We start from the raw sequence: 22762 nt of genomic DNA, 5'->3' as shown, positions 1-22762 counted from the left end.
GTTATGTGTAATTTTCCATATATGTTATTTGAAAAGACCCTCATCTCTAATTGGGTTTAAAATATCCCTGCAACCTACTGATTTTTGCGTCTTAATTGAGATGCAGTACGTTTGTGTATTTCTTGCAGCATAGAAATCTGAGGCATTTCTATGCTCTAATAGGACAGCATGCTGGGATATTTCTTGTAAACAGTTGGATAGCATTTGAAAATATTTAATCTCTTGCCAAAATAGACACAGTTAATTTTTGATCTTGTTACCTTCTTTCATTATCAACTGATAATTCATCCTCTATCCAGCTGTGTTTTGTGACACCAGCTAAGTATTCCACATTTTTAAAGCTACATTAAACCAAACTTTGGGTAATAGGAAACATACTTCTTTAACCTTCATTACAGGTTGTTGCTTTCTGTTTTTTTTTTTTTGTTGTTGTTGTTGTTGTTTAGAAACAACTTCAAAATACTTTATATGTAATTAAAGATATGATCTACAATTACTTATTTAAAAATTCTATGCATTGAGATTATTAAATCATTGATTACCAATAGGAATATGTCCACCTCTGTCATATGTCAATATTGATGTCGTATGCAGCAGATTTTTAGTTGGTAACCATGCATTGCAGCAAACCTTGTAAAAGTGATGTTAACAATTCTTACATTTTCTTAACAAACTCAGAAGACTAGTCTGAGCTATGAACTAGATTTCAAAAAGAAACCATTCAAATGAGATGCTTTAGTACCAGGACTTAAATAAAATTAGCCTCAGATTCAGATGTGTGAGATACTCTGGTAAAATTCAGTTACCGAGTTACATGTATAAAGCACATGCAGTATAATCTTTTTTTTTTTTTTTTTTTTTTTTTTAAACATGGCTACATAAACTTGTCTATATGATTAATAATTATTATTCTGTTGATCTACCTGATAAGAAACGCAATATCAAGTAATCTGCATAATACAATAACACAATAAACTGGCTTGCTTTTATTTTTCTGGCTTTCAAATATGCAATATGTAATTCTAGGACTATTGTATTAATTAAAGTAAAAAGAAACATAGAAAGCTCCAAATCAGATACAGAAGTTCCTGTAGTCCAGTAGCACTTATCTAATGCAGCCATACATTTTATTAAGTGAGACAGAAGTTTCTCAGAAAGCATAAGAAATTTTCCATGTTAATACCTATAATACATGACTTTGAATTTGTACATGACTTCAGAATGTTATAATTAAGTATAAACAAAAAGTAGTAAGTATTATAAATGTGATTACATGTGTTATACTGGTAAAATAGGTCACTGGTAGGTGTTTTGGGGGGAAATGTAGAGGTGAAAGTGTTAAAAAAAATTTTGAAATTTGACAATTATCTCTGTATGTCACATCATAATTTGCTGATTGCACATTATTCATATATTTTTAAGTAATTTAAGGAAAAAAATCAATAATCAATTCTAAATCTATTGAATTAGAATTCAGGCTTTTCTTTGACATCACAGGCAGTGAAAAGAGGCTTTACTCACAGAATGTTCTTTTTGCTTCAAAATTTACTGTGACAGAGTTCAGCACTGAGTATCACTGAATATGTGACTAATACCACATCTGTGTATTGCTCTGTCATTAGATATAGCTGTAAGACTCTTTAGAGTTGCTTATAATCATTATTTTCTTTTTTAAATGAAGATGATACTCTTCTCCACTAAATCGTAACTGTTTTCTGCCTTCAGTTCCACCAGTCATCCGAGTCTATCCAGAGAGTCAGGCAAGGGAGCCAGGTGTAACAGCTAGCCTTCGGTGTCATGCTGAAGGTATTCCTAATCCACAACTTGGCTGGCTGAAGAATGGAATTGATATCACTCCAAAGTTATCTAAACAGCTAACCCTTCAAGGTAAAGGGTATATATATATATTTTTTTCTACATGTTCCAAATGCTTTATCTGCAACTGCATCCTTTCTGTACTAGCTTTCCTTACATAGTTTCAAACAAGGGTTGAAGTCAGCTAAAACATTTTAGGTGATGTCTTGCAGTTACTCCTGAAGATGCATTTTTTTTCTCCGCTTTATCTTTATTGAAATAAGAGTTGTACTAACTGGCAGAATTACCAGTAGATGGTAATTTAAGTGGAAAGGAAAGGAGGAGAAATATATGAAGTGATTGTGCTTTTATATGAGGCGTCCCAGCAGACCTCAAGGGGGATGCGAAGACACTACCCCCCCAAAAAAAAATAAAAAATCTATGAAGCTTCAGGGCTTGGAGATTTCAGTGAATCTGCCCAGCCAGCATGACATTCTTGTGTACTGGTGATATATGATCAGCCATAGAAAAAAAAATCTGGTGCGGTCAGTTTTGTCTTCAAAATCTTACTTCATTCATCTGCAAAAATAGGACATGGATTAGGATAGGATAGAGCTGAGGCTGCAGTGTGAGATACAGTAGGACAGGTAGATGGTAACTGCTTCTGTAAAGAGAATTTTACCTTCTCTATAATTGATGGAGTTCTCTGTACTTTCAAGGCCCTCTCTCTGGGATGTATGTGAACAACTGTCTTAACAGAAAGACTTTCTGCTATGCATAGACAATGGTGGACTCTTTCTGGTGAACTTCTCTTTCATAGCACCATTCTGTTGATTTCTCTTACAGAAATCAATAGTGGAAAAGTGGAAAGTTCCCCCCCGTCCCCTTGCCTCTGTATCATGTATTTATGATAAATAACATTGTTTTTTCTCAAAACAAAATACATCTAATTATATTTTTATTGATTGCGTTTTATGAAATAATGCTTTGAAAATCCCTTTGCATTTTCTGATTTATTTTTTTTGATCCCAGAGTTAAACTAGCTACATGTTAACTTCAAGCAAAAGATGGTCTAGAGAGAATATTATACCATGACCCAGTGTTCCTCCCGGTCCATATTTTAAAATAACTTGAAAACATTTTTTAAAATCCTACAGCAGAAAAAGTATTCCACACTTACAATGCATTGAATCATTATTCATATCACGTTATTTAAAAAGACCTTTGCCCATGAAATCCAGACTGTTTGTTGACATTCCTACTCAAGCTGACATACAATTCCTCATTTGCGTGCAAGTGCTTATTTTTCATGTGTAAAACCCATCTATGTTTACTTTGTCAGAAATTTGTCTGAAAATACTCCTAAAACCATTACAGAGTTTCCATAGACTCCTACACTGATGTAGGTATAAAACTCCATTGTACGTGTTTTGTCTGTTGTTACACTGCATTTACAAGAAGGCAATACCGGGTACCTCTGGTTGCTAGAAACGAATAGTTACATTAAAATTATTATTTATGTTGAAAATTTACCCCATTATATTCCATGGTAATCTTGGTTATTTTGTGTAATAGAGTGTCAAGAGACCAAATTCAACATAACGAACACACAATATTTACTTGAATTTAAAGAGGACCATAGTCATTTAAACCTATATAAAATAGCAGACTGATACTTGGCTCCAAACTGAAAAATCCGTGGAGGCATTCCAGATTTCTGTCAGATGAATGAGTGTATGCAGTACACTAGCCACTTGAATACCTTTTGATTAGTTTGGCATGGCTCCAAGTTACGAAGTGAGGAGTGAAAACAGTTTAATTAGTGTGAGCAGAGAAAGCCTTCTGAATGTTTAATCTGAAAGCACTGTAGCATGTCTGCATGTTGAATTTTTCCTCTCCTTTCAGCAAACGGCAGTGAGGTTCATATTAGCAATGTGCGCTATGAAGATACAGGAGCATATACCTGTATTGCAAAGAATGAAGCAGGGGTGGATGAAGACATTTCTTCTCTTTTTGTAGAAGACTCTGCTCGAAAGACCCGTAAGTATTATAAGAACTATAAAAATACATGTAACTCTTACTTAAAGGTAAAATCAGCATTAAAAATTATGAAACATTAAATAAAATGAGTAAATAAATAATTTAAAATGCTTAAATAATGATATTTTAAAGTTGCTGAAGGTAGAGTGAGTAATCTAAAGGTTTATTCAGAAGTGAAATGTCGATTCACAGAATGATTTGAAGATTTCATTTTTTACATTGCTGTTGCAATTTGGATGCTTAGTTGCACGTGAAGGGAAGAGGAACCAGATGCTTAAAATAATAATAATAATAATAATCCTGAGGTGTGGTTCCTGGAAGCCTGGGGGGATACACCAAAAACTTTTCTAGTCTTTCTTTGTGCACGTTCTTGACGTGTATTAAGAGTCTGACTTGGCTCTCGTGACATCCCATCATCACAGGACTTGATCTCAACTGCTAGGAGTGCTCAGTCAGTTCTAGTTGGCCCATGCTGTCTTATGCACTGATAAATGTGGCTCTTGAGAAATGTGAAGCAATAGTTGACAACATTTGCTCACTAAGGTGGGAGTTCACTGTGCCAAAGAAATCTCTTCTGCCACCCTAAAGTTTCTGTCTTCATCCTTCATGAAAAGGTAGCAGGGCTTATAAATCTGGTTTACCTTTGTCTTAATACTTTTCCCATTCCCTTCCATCTGCTCATAAAATCCATTCCTGAGTGTATCTGCTTTTGTTTTGGCTTTGGTTTTAAATGAGTTTTGTGATAAATACGTGATATTTAATTAATATCACATATTTGCTGGTAACACATAGTAAAATGATAGTTATTTTACTAGTAAGTCTGATTGCATTAACTTAAGGCTCTCCTATTTATCTAGAAGCTTATTTAACCATAACAAGTACTCAACAGAAGATACTGGACGCAGAATTAGTAGCACTGCAAGTCTGTCTGACACTTCCTCTTATAAGATGCTGAGCTCAGTTACATATGGGTTTATTAAGCTTTAAATGTTTCAAGGAAATCCTCCATGTGGGAAAATGTTTATAGCCCAAGTGTTAATATCTTTATTTAGCTGCTTTCCGTAACACTAATTATAACTGTCATTTCAAAATTTTTAACATGTTTTTTCTGTGTTTCACAAAAATGACTGCTCAGACAGTTTTGAGAATGTAGCTGAGGATAAATAAGTTGTTTGATCACGTTAAATTTCTAGTAATCTGGTGATATGAAGCAGCTCAGTCACCTTCATTTGCCTTTTCCAGGCTGTGAAAAGAATTGAGACTGTTGCCAAATTACAAAACCTTGACAGGCAGGATTTTTTTTATGATTGGTTAAACTTGTTTGGCCTTAAAGACAAATCATTTATATCCAACTGTCCAGTTTCCAAATATTGTAGTAGTCTAAACTATTGTGTTCTTTAAAGACGTGATCTGCAGTAATTATGCAAAATAGCGTTTTCAGGAGTTGTAACATGATGCAATAATTTTACATGATTGTTAAGTCACATACCATGCAATGAACACTGCTGGCACTAAATGCTTCACAGTCCACTAGCGCTAAGTTGGAAGCTGTTATGATAACCTTTGCTGTCATGAAAGATGTAAATGAAGGAAGAGCAAATGTAACTTAAATTATTTGTAAGATATTTCATCCAAAAGACATGGTCTCCTTCCTTCCTACAAAAGTCATTCACTATGGAAGTTCTATGTCGTATGTTGAAGGGAGGCATTTTATCATTGCGTTTTGTCACATCTGAACGTGGCTTCCTCAATACCAGTGGATGTATAAAAATGAAAATAGTCCAGAGTTGCATTGTGATATAATTCAAATAGAGGTGCAACGCGTATTTACAGGAGATGTTTACTCTGGTAGTCTGATTTGTTTACCATTTCTGTACGTGCAACAAAACAAAGGTACATACTAATGAAAAAGAGCAATTGCTATTGATATCATCACAATTATATGAATAAACTGCCTTCACAGGTGTAAATTTTGATAGACACTTAAGGTACTTGCTCTTTTATTTTATTTATTTATTTATTTATTTAATCTATACTTCTGTTGAAAAATGTTGCTTTAAAGGGAGGATAACAGCATTAGAAAGCCCATGTACTTTAAGTTTTATTATTAACTCTTCTCTGCTGTTTTTTATACTCATCTCGAAACACTGGTTCATGGATCAAATTAGGGATTATTAGGGAAGAGAATGGCATGGGTATAACCACCAGGATAGGATCTGGGGCTTTTGTTCCCCCATCCACACATTTTAAACCCAAGGCTATTTTCTTCTACTACAATTCAGTGCCTGCTGTTGAGGTCAGAAGTTGAATTCTAAAGGTATTCTCTGATGTAAATGTGATTTTATGTTATCTGATATAAACTGATATATTTTTATAAATTCACAGTTATCCTCTTTTAAGGGAATAAAGCAGACATTTATTTTTGTAATCAAGTTGTGGTTTTGTTTGTTTCTTTTTGTTGATGGTGGCGTTTTTTGATTCCTAGTTGTTTTTTTTTCTTCTTTTTTTTTCTTTTTTTTTTCTTTTTTTCTTTTTTTCTCCCTTATTAAAATACAGAAGCCTCCCTTCTGGAAATCTTGTAATAAAACATTGCTTTGGAACAAAAGCAGAACAGATTCTCACTTGCTTGTCAGTTAACCTGAGATTATCTACTTTTTAAATTTCACACAAGGTAAAACTCGTAGCAAAATAAAAGCATTTCAGAACATTGACTTGATTGGCTTTGAGAAGGTAGTGAGAACTTTTACAGTGGAGCTCTAAAGTATAAGCTTTAATTACATTGCATTGAGCATGGCGGTAACTTTATAAGCAACAGTATGAACATAGAGAGTGGTTCCATTTTTTTACTAGTGTATATTTTATTTTCCAATTAATAGTGAAAGGAAATGTTCACTTTTGCACTTCCCTAAACCACTGTTTATACGCATATGAATGCTTTGGGTTATTAATGCTATTTTGCATAATAACCCAAATTTTTAGTAGTTATCTGTGGAATCTCATTTTTAACACATCCCAAATTTTTTATATTAAAAATATAGTGTGTTTTGAGAAAAATCTAATATATACAACAGAAAGGACGTGACTAGATCATTCCTTTGGGGTTAGATAAATCTTACTAGTTTAAACAACACCTAAAAGAAAATCTTCTATTGTCCAGTTACTTTGCCTGAATTAAAACCAGTGTCGTTGTGGATAAATAAACTGTTAAGTAATAAACTATTTTCTTCATCTGTGTGCCTAAAAATATTATCAGATTGCTAGGATTTCAGAGTTCACAGCATTGGTTGCATACACATCTAACGCATGTGTCTGTATTACAAACACTAAAGAAACAAAGTGAAGGGCAAACCTGTATGAATTGTGGAATAGTGATGATAGTAGCAAAAAAAAAAATATATATATATATATAATGCATAGGAAGGGAGCCAGGGTATTGTTTATTTTCAGGCTTCTGAGCTTTAGCATAGAAGTTTGAGTTCTAGTTCCCAATTCAGTATACTTTATTGATAATGATATATCATCAAGATGGTAATTTGAGATGGAAGTGAATGGAAAATACTGTAAAAGTGCTCTTTCATTCAGATATGTTCCGAAGATGTCAACACTGAATGCTGAACCATTGTTCTTTCACACATAGGTAAAATTTTTAATAATAGATGACAGTCTCAGCAATAGTTTGGCCTTCTCTTAGCACTTCAGCATTTTGCAATGTGCATTAAAAATAAAACTTCTTAAAATGTTTTCATTTTGGCATTGTCTCAGGTGAGAGGAATTGTATTATTTTCTTTAAGATATCCTAATTTCAACATTATCAGCTCATTTTATAACTAAAATTTATTATACTTAACATCTGTGTCTAAATATGTGCCTGCTTTTTGCAAGGTTTATGAAATTGTAATGGATTTCTTTTAGTTTGTTTATATAGGCTTTACCTATATAAACATCTGTTTCAAACAATGCTGATTATCAGATCCTGTTTAATTCTTTTGATGTTAACCATTTAGGTTGAAACGTTCCATTTTTGCTCTCTGTCTCAATGAAAAGCTTTTCTGCGTCTTTGAATTTTTAATGCTTCTGCTAATATGCTATAATCACTCCCAAAACAGGTGTTAGGAAGAAGGCAAGTTTTTACTCATGGTAAAAATTCTGGAGTCATTTTACTGAAACCTTTTACATTGTAATCTGGGACTTGATACTGGTGGTCCACGCAGAGAGATTGCCACTAAAATAGACTGCAATTAAAATAATGATTTCTCCAGAGTCTGTCACAGTAAAAACATCCCTTCCAGCAGTCTGTGATCTAAATAGTGGGTGGATGCTTCCTGGAGTTTGTTACCTTTCTGAAGATGCCATATGCACTTGGTAGACCCAGGCTGTGGGACTACCATAGCAGAGGGGATTCTCAGTGTAACTGCCTTTTCTTTGCTCCATGAGCTATTGTGGATGTGAAAGTGGGGATAATTTTCTTCTTGTGCTCTTGGCTATTCTTGGCTCCTTTAGTGGTCCTCCATGTAGCATCCAAGGACATGTAGGAAAGGAGGAATAAGACTGAGTAAAATTGAAGGAGTGAAAGGGCCCTGGGAGAGGAGAGAAGGTTGTTAGAAGCAGAGACCAATAATGTGAGGAATAAAGGGATGACCCAGGCAACAGCAGGTGAAAGAGGAAGGATTAATGAGAACACTTAACACTGAAAGGTACTGGATGGGAGGAAAAAGGGAGAGGAGCACAAGTGCAAAATGATACCTGAAGTGCTACATAATAATCCTGTATTAGATGTGGGGTTGCATTCACGAGCCTCTAGTTACTTTACTGCCTTGTTATCATTAAATATATATGATCATGCAGCAACAGTGCGTATCTTACTCTGCTTCTCCTTTTAAATCTGTGTGGAGAATAACCCTAATTCGAGGACCAATTAAAACAAATGAGAGAGATATTTGAGAACATTCTGAACTTGCTATTGTTCTAGTAAGTAAAACATTTTTCTTTAACTTGTCTTTTTAAGGAAGACAGCATATTAGAGTATATATTAAAGGAAAATCTGACCAAACACAAAAAAATAGTCAAAAGGGTTGCAGGTAGCAACAGTATGTATTGTGAAATAATTTAAATAAAATTTATCTAGTTGTTCTTGTATCATTCTGTCCACTTCTGGCAGAAAGATGTTAATTTATCTGGTCTAAGTTTGTAAATGTCATGTAACTAATTAAACTCTCAGTAGTTACTCTGCACGCTTTGAGGTCTGTTGCTTCTATATCACACCTGAAGAAGGGCCTGTGTGCTTGAAAGCTTGCCTGCTTTTTCCAATGATACCAGTCAATGCAGAGGCAATTGCAAAGAGCCTGGCTCTGTGTTCATGAAAACCTCTGCAGGTGCTGGATGGTTGCTATTAGGTGCCCCAAAACCTTCTACTTTCCAGGCTAAACAAGCTCAGTTCTCTTGTTAATTTTCTTCCTGGTGTGTGTATACTTTATGATACGGTCTTAGCTCTCTCTTCTGCTTCCCAGCAGGCCCCTTGCCTGAGAAGTTTTAGGATTTTTTTTCTCTGTTGGAGAAGATACTTTAGCCTGTGAAAACTTGGCTTTAAACTGAAATTAACTGTTTCATGAAAATGCTTTGCTGTAATTAGAAACTGTTTATTATCGTTGTTTGACATTTCTATAAAATCTCTTGGACTTTAGCACTACATGTTAATTAGCATCTTAAATTTATATTTAAAAATACTAATTATCTCTGTATTCTGGTGTCATCTTTATTAGCTCCTTACATGGCTTTTCAGAATGCTTATTTTAACGTGTCATGACTTTCATAGTCAACAGAGGCATGCAGCATAAAGGTAAGTAGGGCTGTACATCCCATTTCTACAAGAGAGGCATCTAAACTACATGAACTGTGTTTTAATTCTCTAGAGACTGAAACCTCTTTTTTTGTGCTCTGAATTCCATTTTCCCTCAAGTTTGCAGTAAAATCCACAGAGAATGAAGTAGTTGGTCTGGGAGATAGCTGGATGACCCCTGAAGTGAATGGTAAAAACATTTTGAGGTTAACGACCTGGTCTAAATCTCACTGAAGACAACAGAATCTCCCCTACTGTAAAGCTCCTCTAAAAACACCTGAGAGAACTCAGCTGTGTTGGAAAGAGTCTCTAGTGTAATCACATTAGTTATACAAATAGCAGTTTAAAATCTGTTTTTAGTTTCATTCCGATGCAGTTCGATTATTCAGAAGAGAGATTTTCATGGATTCATAGATTTACGTGTGATGGAGCCATTTTATCTGTCTTCTCCATTTCACAACACATTAAATTGCAACCTGCGATGCCTAAATACGGGCCTAATCCTTTGTTTGCCTGAAATGTATCCTCCCAGAAATGCATTTATACCTGAGTAAAAGATACAAATAGATGGAGACTACCTTAGTTCTCTTGGTAATTTGCTTTACTAACTAATAATTTTCACTGCTCTAGAATTACGTTCAGTTTCCATTTTGAATTCTGTTCTTCCTTCAGTTTCCTCCTTTGAATTTCATTTTTTTCTCATAAATTAATGACAATTTAAGTATTCTTGCCCTGTGAATGTACAATTACTAAATATTAATTAATTTCTCTCTCATGAGAAAGTTCTCATGATAAGAGTTACTGTAGGACTTGGAGGGACTTTTTTGGCCTGTAGATTGTAATTGGTTTTGGGTAAGGTTTTCTTAAAAAATGGGAAAAGTTGTTTGCAGAAGCAAATGTATTGCTTGTTTCTTTAATGCTCTAGATAAAGAGATACATACTTCCTAAGTTTTTTGTTCTACATCCAGTCACCCCTTCTCATATTTTTCCATTCATATCAGCAGCAGAAATTTATGTTCATATGCTTACCTACCATAAGCCCTATATCCAACAGGTCTCTTTTACAAATCCTGCTTCTTCCCACCTGTCTCTGTCCCTCAAGTAGTCTTCACTGCTTTTCCCTGGATGTCTAAATTTCTGAGTCGTTAACTTTCGGAGAGACTGGAAGAAGAGAAAGAGGGAAATACAGGCATATGTATTAGTACTCTGCTTGAACTTTCTAATGTATTTCAAAATTTGTTCAATATTAATAGCAGTAGGCCAAACACCTCCTAAAGAAGATGGTGGTATTTTGATGTTCTTCACCTGAACCTGGTTATTTTAAGTATTTGTCTTGAGTATACATAATTTACTCTGTTTTGTTGCTTTGTAAGGTAAAAAGTGTTTAATCAGCCTTCTGTTTTCAATTATCATCCTGAAAATACAAGATGAAAACATTTATAGAATAATATTTTTGAGAACATTAAAAAAAATCTGCTTCATATCAGTACAACTTAAACCCTGAGTAGCTCTGGAATCAGGATGCTTTACTTCTAGCTCTGGCAGCCATTTGTAATAATTATCCATCATCTTTGCTGCTGCATTGATGTAAAGGAATATCAAGCTGCTGGAACAACTGACAGAATAAAAATAGGATGTTAAATGTAACTAAGGCCACTTTCTTTTCTTAAAGATGTCTATTTCTGTCCTTTTGTAAATGGGATCTTTATTCTAATACTGCAGCATCTATGCATTAACTGATAAAGGTGGCTTTTCATTTTGTAGCTTGCAGTATATGCGGATGCACTTTAAGAAAGCCTTTTATTATCTGATAGCTTTTTTTTTAAACTATATTCAGGTAGTGTTAGGAACAATATAATATGTTAGCTGAGTAGGGAATATAATGCGGTGGCTATATATAAATATACCATTTTTGAGCTTGTAAAGAGATAGGGGAAAAAATATACTAGCATGGGGATAATTAATAGAATTAGTGGAATAGAGTATATAAATTTAATCTAGAGATCTAAAGAAAATTATTCTTTATTCATTGAAAATACTTCAATGAGGTAAATAAGAATAAAGAAGACAGTGCAGAAATAAAAGAAAAAGAAAAAATATTGATAGTCCAAGGGAATATTTCCGAGGGTGACTCAGGTACTTAAAATTCTTATCTTCTATCCCTGTAAAATATTTTGAAGTAAAATAAATTTTAAAATCCTTATTTATTTATTTATTTATTTTTCTTATACTTTGACAGGTACATCAGTTTGGCTTAGGTTTCTTCTCCATTTCATCTTACCATAATCCTATCAAACTAGAGTCATTGTTGATGAAATTGTTCTGTTCCTTTTAAAGCTTATTTATTTTTTAAACAGTATTTGTGTTGTTATTTTGTTTGTTGCAGTATTTTAATTTCTCTTGATGTTTTCCAAAATCTTGTTTTCCAAAACACAGTTTAGCTTGCCACTGGTTAATGTCTCCCTAAGCTTTACTATAAATTTTACTGAGACAAACACATGCAGCTTGAGACAGCTGTCATGATAGAAAGTAATATTTTGAAGGCATTTTCAGTAATTTAATATTACTTGATGATGCTTTAATATTTGAGGTTTTACTCTTAGTTACTCAGTTTGCCCCCTATGACATCATCATACATCACAAAGCAACTACAAATTCTTTGACCTGGTCACACAGCAGTATAAAAACTACCTGCCTCATGAGTCTTGGGGCTACATTTATAAAATAATACATCTTTTCCATGCCATTAAACAGATCTATTTCTATCACATTACCTTTTTTACGTAATGTTAGAGTCCTAACACCTAGCAAGAGATTATGTGATCTGAATGCTACTGTCTTTACAGGTTTATGGCCATCATAAGCCACCAGGCATCTCTACTGACTCTAGAAAGAAACTAAAAGCCTTTTGACTGTGATTTATGGCTCAAAATTTTCTCTGAAAGGCTTTATGCAACTTTAATAGAATCTCCCTGTCACATTTTATACTGAATAATACCTATTCACCTAATTTCCTCAGAGATAATTTATGCTGGCATATTATTTTATGGCAGTGCTAAACAAGTTTATACTTGTTGACAGCATCATAGACAAAGACTTTATTTCAAACTTCCAAGTATGGGGCAGAATTTGAGCTCATGAACCATTTTTTCTTCCTACCAGCGTGGTCTGTATTGAGTTAATATGCTACAGGAAAGGAATTCTACGTGATTCATTATAAAGATTTATAGAAAATAAATTAGAGAACAATAAGCTAAAAATGAAGACAAGCAACAGATTTATTCCAGCGATACCAATTCATATCATTTGGTTTACTGAAAGATTTGAATAGTTAGTCTTTTTAAAGTATGTGTATCAAAATTGACGCAGGTATATGAGTGAAGAAATGTTTTGTCTTACATGGTTATCCATTCTAAAATTACATATAATGAATGTCAAAAGGCTCTGACCAAAGTTCTGACTTATCCCTACTTCATTTAGTAAAATGAACGGGGGCGGGGGGGGATTTTTCTCCTCATTGTTTCAGTCTAAAGTGGGTAAGAATCTGTACTGCTGTTAAATTCCGCTGAAGAATTTCATGAAGTACTAAGGACAAAGTTTTACTGAAAAATGCACGATCTATTACTATTTATCCAACTGAGAAAATTAATAACAAGGATGAAGCGTAGGCTTACGGATTTTATGTTAGCTACTCATAATTAAAGGCTAGGACTGAGCATAAAAGCATAGAACAGTTATATAAGGACTGTGAAGAGGGTTTTTTATGGAGAAGTATGCTTTTTTTTTTTTTTTTTTTTTTTAATCTCACTAAAACATGGTTTCTCCCCTGTTCTGCACAAGGTGGGGAGAGAGAGATATGTTGCAGCATTCTTTCCAGATGTCTTCATGAAAGGCCTGTAAATGAATAGTGCAATAAAATAGTTACTTCAATGAGGTAAATAAGAATAAAGAATAAAATAAGAACAAAAAGAGGAATATATGTAGATTGAGTAAATTTGACATCCCTATAAATGCAGGGCACCCAGCATTCACCTAGAATCAGATGGATCCCAGATGGAGTTTCCAGAGCACACTGCACAGAACCTTTACTCTCTCATACTGAGTTGGCTTTTATCTTGCATAACAAACAAAAGCAAGTATCTTCACCTGACAAGCTGAAAAGTTATCTCTGTCATAACACCCACCAGCATGCATTGCTGGGCACTGCAACAACTGCTTTACAGCTGCTGCTCATACTAACACATGAACTTCACAAACATTTAAGTACAAGGCCCAACAGAGAAGCTATAGCCTGTTCAAGGTCACTAACTCTTGCAAGGCTGCAAACACATCCCATACTATTTAATAATTGTATATTGTTTGAATAGATTTCTTTTAATAAATGAGGGAAATAGGGCACAAATGGATATACTGGTCCTCCATCTTAAAATGAAAAAAAATTTACTGAGATCTGTCAACAACTATGTATTTTTAAATTTGGTGACATAAGTATGTGTAAGCACTGAGTATAGGATGTGACCGAAGGTGCTAATTTTGTTTTAAACTAAATGAATGCTAAACAATATGTTCCTTAACATACTTTCCATCTACAGATCTACCTGGTCCAAGTCCTTTGTCTAAAGACTGGAGATCTTTCTTGAATATAAGTTACAGGACTGATTAAAAACTATGTGAGGTTTCTTGACCTATATTAAATGAGGTGATGGTAGTCATTTATGATTTTATATTGCACTCTTAAATAATGTCTTATTTTTCTTCCAGCTGATCTGTTAATTTTAAAATGAGTAAGTGTGAGGCTTTCTAAGCACTCTTTTTATCCCCTTTAATTGTTGTTTCTTTTTTATAATATAGCTCAGTACCATATATATCATTTTGCATTAACACAAATTAATGTGCTCTGTACTTAACATCTTAAATCATTTAATTTGATGCTATGTAGTTCCACACTGTTGAATAGTTGTAATTTTTATTTTCTTTCCTATGTCACCTCTAGGGAAAAAAAAAAAAAAAAAGACTGATAAAAAGGAGTTTATGGCTAAATTTACAGGACCTCGAGTGCAATAAATTACATGGTTATTTCCTCACAATGTGAAGAGAGAACTAATTTTAAAGAAAACCTTCCAGGTTTCCTTGGGGAAATTAATTTACTTTTTTTTTTTTACTTTTTTTTTTTTTTTTACTTTTTTTTTTTTCAGAAAAAGACTATGTAAGATTGCATAGACAAAAACATAACTGTCATCTGAATATAGAGAAATACAGAAACGCTGGCATACAGAGAATAAGGACACATCTAGAGTTCTGGGTTCATGTCTGGGTGCCCCAGTGCAAGAGAAGCATGGGGAGAGATTGAGAGAACTGAAATTGTTTCTCCTGGAGAAGAGAAAGACCATGGGTGATCTTATCCATGTGTATAAACTCCTGATGGGAGGAGTCTCTTCTTTACTGGGGAGCCAGTCTCCTCTCTGTGGTATCTATTGGAAGGACAAGAGGCACTGTGCACAAACTGAAAAATAGAGAATTCCATTTAAACATAAGAAAAAAATATTTTTTTAAGGGTGATGAAATACTGGCACAGGTTGCCAAGAGAGATTGTGGAGTCTCCATCCTTGGAGATACTCAAAACCTAACTGCATGTTTTCTTCAACAATCTGAAGATGTCAGCTATTGTGTGACAATTCCCTAATTCTATAAACACTTGGGATAAGTCAAGAGAATGATTCATACAGCAGTGGTAAAATTTGCAAGTAGAGCTTTCTCATTGCTTCCTCAACTCTTGCCTCTCTGTTTCTTTCCTCCTATATGTCAAACTGTCAGATTTAACAGTTGGGCAAAGGAGAATGAATGTTAGCACCTTAGTATTCCCTCTTTGAAGCTGTCAGCTTTTATATATAATAAAAGCATATGCATGCATGCTGTCACAAAAAAGGTACCATATGTAGTTGGTGGGAAGGATACTGATATTTTGTGCTGTTAGCACAGTGTCTAAAATTGAGAGCCATACTAGTTTGTTAGCAATTTAGTCACCATGAAGTTCCAACACAGTTGGACATCTAGAGGAAGCATAGTCAGCAGTGTAGTCAAGACTCCATTCAAAGCTATTCTCTTCTGAAAGTAACAGCCTGAAATGAGAAGAGCAAATATAAAAGCAGGTGATTGAGAAATCAATTTAAAATATGTTGATTCCTTTTTGACTTTAGCAGCAATTCAACCGAAATTCTGCCTCCTGATATAAAGGGGTACTACCAGCCTGGGTAAGTGACAAGATGGCACACTGCATTAATCTTGGATTTTGGCAATTTATTGGATCATAGTGGTTCAAATATTTTAAAAAGTCAAGGATGACATTTGAAAATAGTATTCCCATAGCACTATTAGGTCAGGGGACTAAGCCATTTTCAAGATAATAAACAGAACACAGACTGAGCATATCTGAATGAGCTGTACTTATGTTCTATGGCGGGAAAGTGAATTTTTTTATTCCAGCACTCTATCACTTGCTGCTTTTTACTTATATAGGGATCTCTCATTTGTACACTTCAAAGCACTGAAGTTAAAAAGTAATCACCACCTTCATTATATTAAGGGATAATTGAGTGACACTGTGTCTAAGGTAATATAATGAGGTAGCTCTGTTGAGAGAATTAATGAAATAAAATCAGCAGACAATTTAAAGAGTAGTAGAAGAGAGAAAAAGGAAAAAAAAAAAAAAAAAAAAAAGTCTAATGGCTGTTACCCAAAAGTCTGACTTCATGAGCTTGTCAGAAAGTAGACTGATGCTTTCTCCAAGGGCCTCTCTATATATTTGATGATCTATTTCTTCTGGCAGAGCACAAGAACAAGAGAAATGCTGCACTGCACAAGGCAAAAAGCCCATCTAGGCTGCAGTCCTGTCTGCAGCAGTGTGCAGTGAAAGATGCTTGGGAAAATCATAGTATTTGGGTCTTTTCGGGAATAATGGTTCTTCTTGCTTGTACTCTCAAGCTCGATCCCCCAACATTGTGTTTAATAATGTCTCTTTCATTACTTCTTCCAAAGTTTTTCTTTCAATGTTCATTAACGTTTTTAGCTTTTGCAACACTGTTTCAACAAATATCACAATTTCATTATCTAATATGTAACACGTTCTCTGCATTGTATTTCTTTCCTTTAAATTTTTCTCTGTTTCTTAAGATCACTATATTACAGAACACTTGTTTTTCAGTGGTGGCATTTCAAACAATTTATGACATGCTGAACTCTAAATATTTTAAATTTAAAATTTGCACAGTTATGCTTTAGTCCTTTTTATTCTCTCCAGGCAGAAAGAGTAAGAGCAGTAAATTGGCATAGTTAGTTTTTATTGATCTCAAAGGTCTAAAATGGAAATATTATATACAAGGTGGTCAAATACATCTTAAATTTTCATAGAAAAAAAAAAAAAAAAAAAAACTTCAACATACCATACCAACAACTTGCCATACCATCCTGTAGTTCCCATTGTGGTCTTCCAAAGATGATGTCAAGTATCATACATCATGTCATCTTCAGTGGCATAGCTGTATTACAGCAATACAGAAGAATATCTTGTATGCATTTTTCTGTTTCATGTTACTCTCATAACTATGTTCTGAAATAAATCTCTTCAAAGTTCTGTTGTACTTAGAGGAAATGATGAAAATTACATCACCTCTAATTATAAACATAATATATGTTTATGAAACATACTATTGATTAAAGGGTAATAGTGATAACTTGCGTGGGTGAGGTAACTTGGTCGTGGTGGGATTTAACCCCAATAGCTATATTGATAAATCTCAACTTTATCACATGACACAGAAAACTTTATTTAATCTTATTGTTAATCACTATTTCCATTGAGTTACCTGTACATGTATTTTAGTGAATCAGAGTTTAAATCATCTTAATTATTTCAGAATTGTTGTATCTTTTGTGCTGTTTTTTTGTTTTTGTTTTTTTTTTTTTTTTGTCCATTTAATTTTTTCTATTTTCTCTTTTACATGCTGCAGTTGCAAATATATTGTGGCGAGAGCAAGGTACTAATATAAATGTTTCCTTCATATTTTTCTATATTTTAATGAAATGCTCATCTATTGTTCCTTGTGTTTGTTTTGTTGTTTGCTCATAGTCTACAGTTACAGTAATTATCTTGCTCCTTTGCAATATTTGAGGGATTTGGTTTAAAGAAAAAATGTAGTGGAAAATAATCCTTTAAACGTGTGTGCCTTTATGAAGTTTTATGATGTTTTTCCATTGAGGGAAGGAGGCGAAAATAAACTGATCAAAAATTTTAGACAATTACTCAAAGGGATAGAACAAGAAACTCAAATTTAAAATGCAGGCCTTTGTTGTCTGACATGATAAAACTTCCCACCAATCAGCTTATATGCTGTTGGGCTTGATCTTGTCTGAATCATTCTTACTTGTCAAAATTATAATCTTAAACAGTTTATAATTGTTTATCTTAAACAATTATAATCCTGAACAGTTAAAGTCAAGTTTCCTGTTTCTTAGCGAGACAAAACGTTTTCTTCTTTACATACTCAGGAGGGGTTTGTGAATGCTGGTGTGGGGAATGGAGATTTGTGATTTGTTTTGTGATAGACTGAAGAATAAATATAAATACAGACAGTATCAGATGTTATTAGCATAGAAAGCATGGAAAGTATCTTATACTAGGGAAAATAAGTATTAATTTTCATATGCATACAATATAATCTTTTCATAAATCATACTGCAGAAAAAGTGTCACCATGGAGAAATGTCAAAGTATGAGTGTTGTCGTGAGCTCCCATCTCTTTGCTCTAAGTATCTGGATCTTAAGTTGAAGTTTTAATTTAGGAATTAATGTATTTCAGGAATAGAAATGTTTTGCTATGATTTCATGCTGCAAATGATGTTTCTAGGTACTTCTTAAATGAATATTTTAAATTAATAATTCAAAAATTTGTATTTCATTTGCCTAATTACATGCTAGACTTTGGCATTTATCAATGTTTACAAATACGAACTAGGATGTTGATTTTATATATACATTTACATATATGTATATTCCTATTTTATCAGCTTCTCAGCTGGTGTAAACAATCACTTGCCTGATTACAGTAGAGTTCAGCTATGATTCTCCTGCTCTGTTGGCCTTGCAGAGTATAAATGATGTGTTCAGAGTTTCATACAATTTCACTGTTAAAAGTTAAACTGATAAACAAACAGATGCTTATCTCAAAGTTTTCAAATGCTCTCTGCTTATTGGGAAGATGTCCAGCAAAGTGTTCCCTTGTGTTTTATCTTGAACAAAATTGGAAAAGAATGTGTAAGAAAAGATGTTGAGGGTACCTTCGAATGTAATACAATAATATAATGTATACAAAAACATAAATATATCACTGTACATTTAGTAAACAAACCCAAACCCACCATCATTTCTTTTTTCCAAAATGGTATTAGCCAGTTTTAAACATAGAATCTCATTTGTCTAAATGCAGAGAATAAATTTAAAGTTGTTGCTTCTGGCAGAGAAACTGTATTATGAAAGTACTGTTTTATGCTGGGGGAGGCAGGGAGAGGAGAGAGGGCTGCAAAACTACATCAGATGTCCTTAGAGGAACAGTTCTGTATTTGTAAAGAAGGGGCTTGCCTATGTGAATAGATATTTGTATAGGTATTTGTAGATGAATGCTCAAAGGAAGAGATTTGGGGTCATAAGCATAGGCATTATGTCACTGGATCCACAGGTAAGGTTCTTTATGTGAACTGGCTGCTCTGACTGAGTAGAAAGGACATTTCTTACTGTGTCTCCTTCACTGACTTTGAACATTTTGGTGAACATTACTATCAGGATACCAGGAATACAGCCATAAAACTTTGGGTTTTGCTGCTATGCACAAATATTATCTGTAAATTAGCGAGTCTGCTTTGGAATATTGACAACTGAGGGGGACATTTTAGGAGTCAATTTATTAAATGACTATCGCTTCAGACTATTGGCTGATTTACTTCCTCACATTATGGTATTACTTATTTTGATAATAACTATAATACACTTTAGGGCAGTGGGTCCAGGGAGAAGGGAAGACCTTGTTTTGTCCCAATCAGATATACATATTTATTTTTCACTAAGTCAGTTACTAAGTCAGTTAACACTAAGTCAGTTACTCAGCTCTTTGTGGTGTTCACTAGAAGGGGCAGCTTAACTTCAGACTTGTCTACAAATTCCAGCTGTTCTTACAGGACACAATGTCAGGCACTTTCTAAACAAAGAACTTGGCATGTTATCTTACATAGACTATTTGCTTTACCTGCAAAGGCAGCTGGAGTGAACATATTGCAAAATATTCCCTGTGCCCTTGATATCCTATTAATAGATATATGCGATAGAAAGTTAGGAAAACCCTGCATGGAAGACTGCTCTTTCCTTCTTTTTAGGATAACTTTACCAGAAGCGGGAATGATTCTAGGATATTTCTCAAAGATAATAGAACTTGCTTTTTCCGGGCATGGCTTTGCAGCCTTATGCATCTTACAGCCTTTTAAATGACCTTATTATCTGTGTCATTCCTAATGTAAACTGTGAATTTGTATGTATTTACATACATAAAAATACCTATGTACATAGGGACATATGTGCACAAACCCACACTTTTTGCCCCCCTAATGTTCACATTATCTTGTTTGATATTAAGATGTTTTCTTTTTCTGTTAGCATAGGTTTTCCTTTGGAATTTAGAATAAGCAGAGTTTCAGGCTCAAGTTTATTTTTCCTGGGTTTTGTTCCTGTGATCAATATTGTTATGTCAAGTGGAAGCTTAGGTTCTGTATGCAGGAGACATCTATTTTTTTTTATCATTGTAGCGCAGTTTAGTTGTTAGAGTTTATTATAATAATTTTATAACTAAGGTGATTTTCCTTTTCATAAAATTCTACAAAGATAACAAGTCATTTATCATAGCAAATCAACAGTTGTTGTAAGTAGTGAATGGTAAACTTGGAAGGATGTTCTTATTCATGGTCATAAGCTTGATCTGGTTCCTACCTTCTCCACAAAACATTACGTCATGCCTTTCATTCAGAAACATTGGAGTAGGATTGAATAGTTCTATGAATATTTGTGTCAGTTCAAATTTGGACTGGATTTCCATCCAGCTCTGGCTTTCCACTAAAATTCAAGAGAAAATATTTCCTTTTTGGACTAAAAGAACTGTCAAATATAGCAAGGATTTATAACAAAGACTTTGAACTTCTCTTTCAATGCAATAAAGAAATTATTTTAACTCTTCCATCCCTCAGGAAAAGTATGAATACATGAAGAATATGTATTCATTTAATTTCAATGTAAATTATTTCATGAGAAGACTTTCATTACTGCAGCTGTCAAACTATAGATTATATTTCTAGATCTATATTCATAAAGACAATGTCTTACCAATGGAGAAAACTGAAATTCTGAATAAGGGTTTTGTTTTAGTTTTACAAGAGAAGATCCCATAGGATTAGTTGTATTAGCATAATGCACATTAACAAACTGATCTTATGCAAGTAATATGATGAGGGTTTTACTTCAATACGAGGATTTTCTTTCTTGTGATTATTTAATTTTGCATATTTCAATGTGTTTTTTTCCTAAGGTCTGGGAATTGGGAACATGTTTTATGTTTTTTATGAAGATGGAATCAAAGTAATACAACCAGTGGAATGTGAATTTCAGAGACATATTAAGCCTAGTGAAAAACTCCTCGGTTTTCAGGCAAGTTGTTTTTTGTTTTGTTTTTAATTTACTTGTAATATTTTCTCAATTATAGTTTTAATTAAGAAATGCTAGTTTAGCATTATCTGCTTGATAAATTCAGATATGCCTTCTTCTCAGTTAATGTACAACTTATAATGGTATACTCAAAATTTGTTGTCTTATCTTTGATCAAATTCAAACGTTCAGTCTCAGTTTTAGATTAAATTTATCTCCTCTGCTTTTCTTACTCTTCTTGTCTTTCTCTTTTTCCTTTCTCTCTCTCTTTTCTCCCATTCCTTTCCTTTAACAGTTCTGTATCTTTTTTTTTTCCTTTTTATTACCCACTTTTTTTTTTTTTTATGCAGTTAGGTGCATCTCTGTAACTCAAGGATTAACACTCTCTTTATTAAATATAATATCTGAATTAATTATTTTAATGGTTTCTTTTTCTCCACTGGATGTTTGTTTATATCATTGTACCATGGATTTTGTTTGTCTGTATTAAACTGTCAGTTGTCATGAGGCAAATCCTTATCCTGAAAAACAACCTTAGAGCTCTACTAACTTAGTAGAGATGATCAATGCTTTGACTCCAACTTACAGGTCATATAAATAGTTTCAATAACGTTGTTGTCAATGGATTTATAGCTGCTTTCGCCAAATCTTGTGCATTTATGAAGTAGCTTTTATGTATATCGCTACAAAAAACAGTAGTGCATTCTCCACTTCCATTTGTTCTTTCGTTGTTTTTCGTTTACTGCTAATCAAATCGCTAGCTGACATGATGCATGTTCTCACAGGAACACTTGGTACTACTCACTACATTGACTTGTTCTATATGATCTATTAGCTTTCAAAAATAATAGCTTTTTCTCATTATTTGGATTTGAATGAGTGACCTTGAAATGAGAACCCATGTGTAATAACCCATGAGCTGTACAGTTTGTTTTTTCCCTAATACCTAAAGCATAGCAGAACAGCACAAAGTAACAGCAGAACTGTCTCATTGGAATTTGCGTCTTCAATTTACATTATTGATGTCAAAGGCTGCTGTACTCAATAGCAAGATTTATTTTAGTGTGAATAATTATGCTTTGAACAGCTAATCATACCTTGATTTGTGCAGCTTAAGTGAAATTAGGTTGACACAGCCAAAAATAAGCCAAAGAGCTTTTTTATGGCTGTTTAATTCAAAAGCTGATTATTTAAGAAGTCTGTTAAAATTTTATCGGTCTAAAGTGCAAGCTAGATTTTAAGTGTATTTTTATTGAAATGTGGTAATAATCAGGATGGATAAGTCAGACTTAATTCCTTTTTGTTGCTTTCAAACATAAATTAGCATAATAATTAACCCCCTCATCCATCCCTAA

General features: G+C 33.7%; 1 protein-coding gene across 4 annotated transcripts in view; it reads left to right on the top strand.

Annotated features, from left to right (window-relative positions):
- Positions 1–22762, top strand: part of FSTL5 (follistatin like 5) — a 348242-nt gene that overhangs the window by 288030 nt on the left and 37450 nt on the right. For 3 of the 4 annotated variants that reach the window (XM_035323584.1, XM_035323583.1, XM_035323586.1), the window contains 4 exons: positions 1726–1887; positions 3700–3834; positions 17677–17703; positions 21292–21410. In XM_035323584.1, coding sequence (XP_035179475.1) covers positions 1726–1887; positions 3700–3834; positions 17677–17703; positions 21292–21410 — 443 coding nt within the window. The remainder of the gene's footprint in view (positions 1–1725; positions 1888–3699; positions 3835–17676; positions 17704–21291; positions 21411–22762) is intronic. The other variant, XM_035323585.1, reaches the window with a different exon arrangement.

Source organism: Oxyura jamaicensis, chromosome 4, assembly GCF_011077185.1.
Source record: "Oxyura jamaicensis isolate SHBP4307 breed ruddy duck chromosome 4, BPBGC_Ojam_1.0, whole genome shotgun sequence".
In the NCBI taxonomy this organism is placed as follows: domain Eukaryota; kingdom Metazoa; phylum Chordata; class Aves; order Anseriformes; family Anatidae; genus Oxyura; species Oxyura jamaicensis.
Note: the sequence above shows the minus strand (reverse complement) of the source record. Positions and strands in the feature narration are given on the sequence as shown.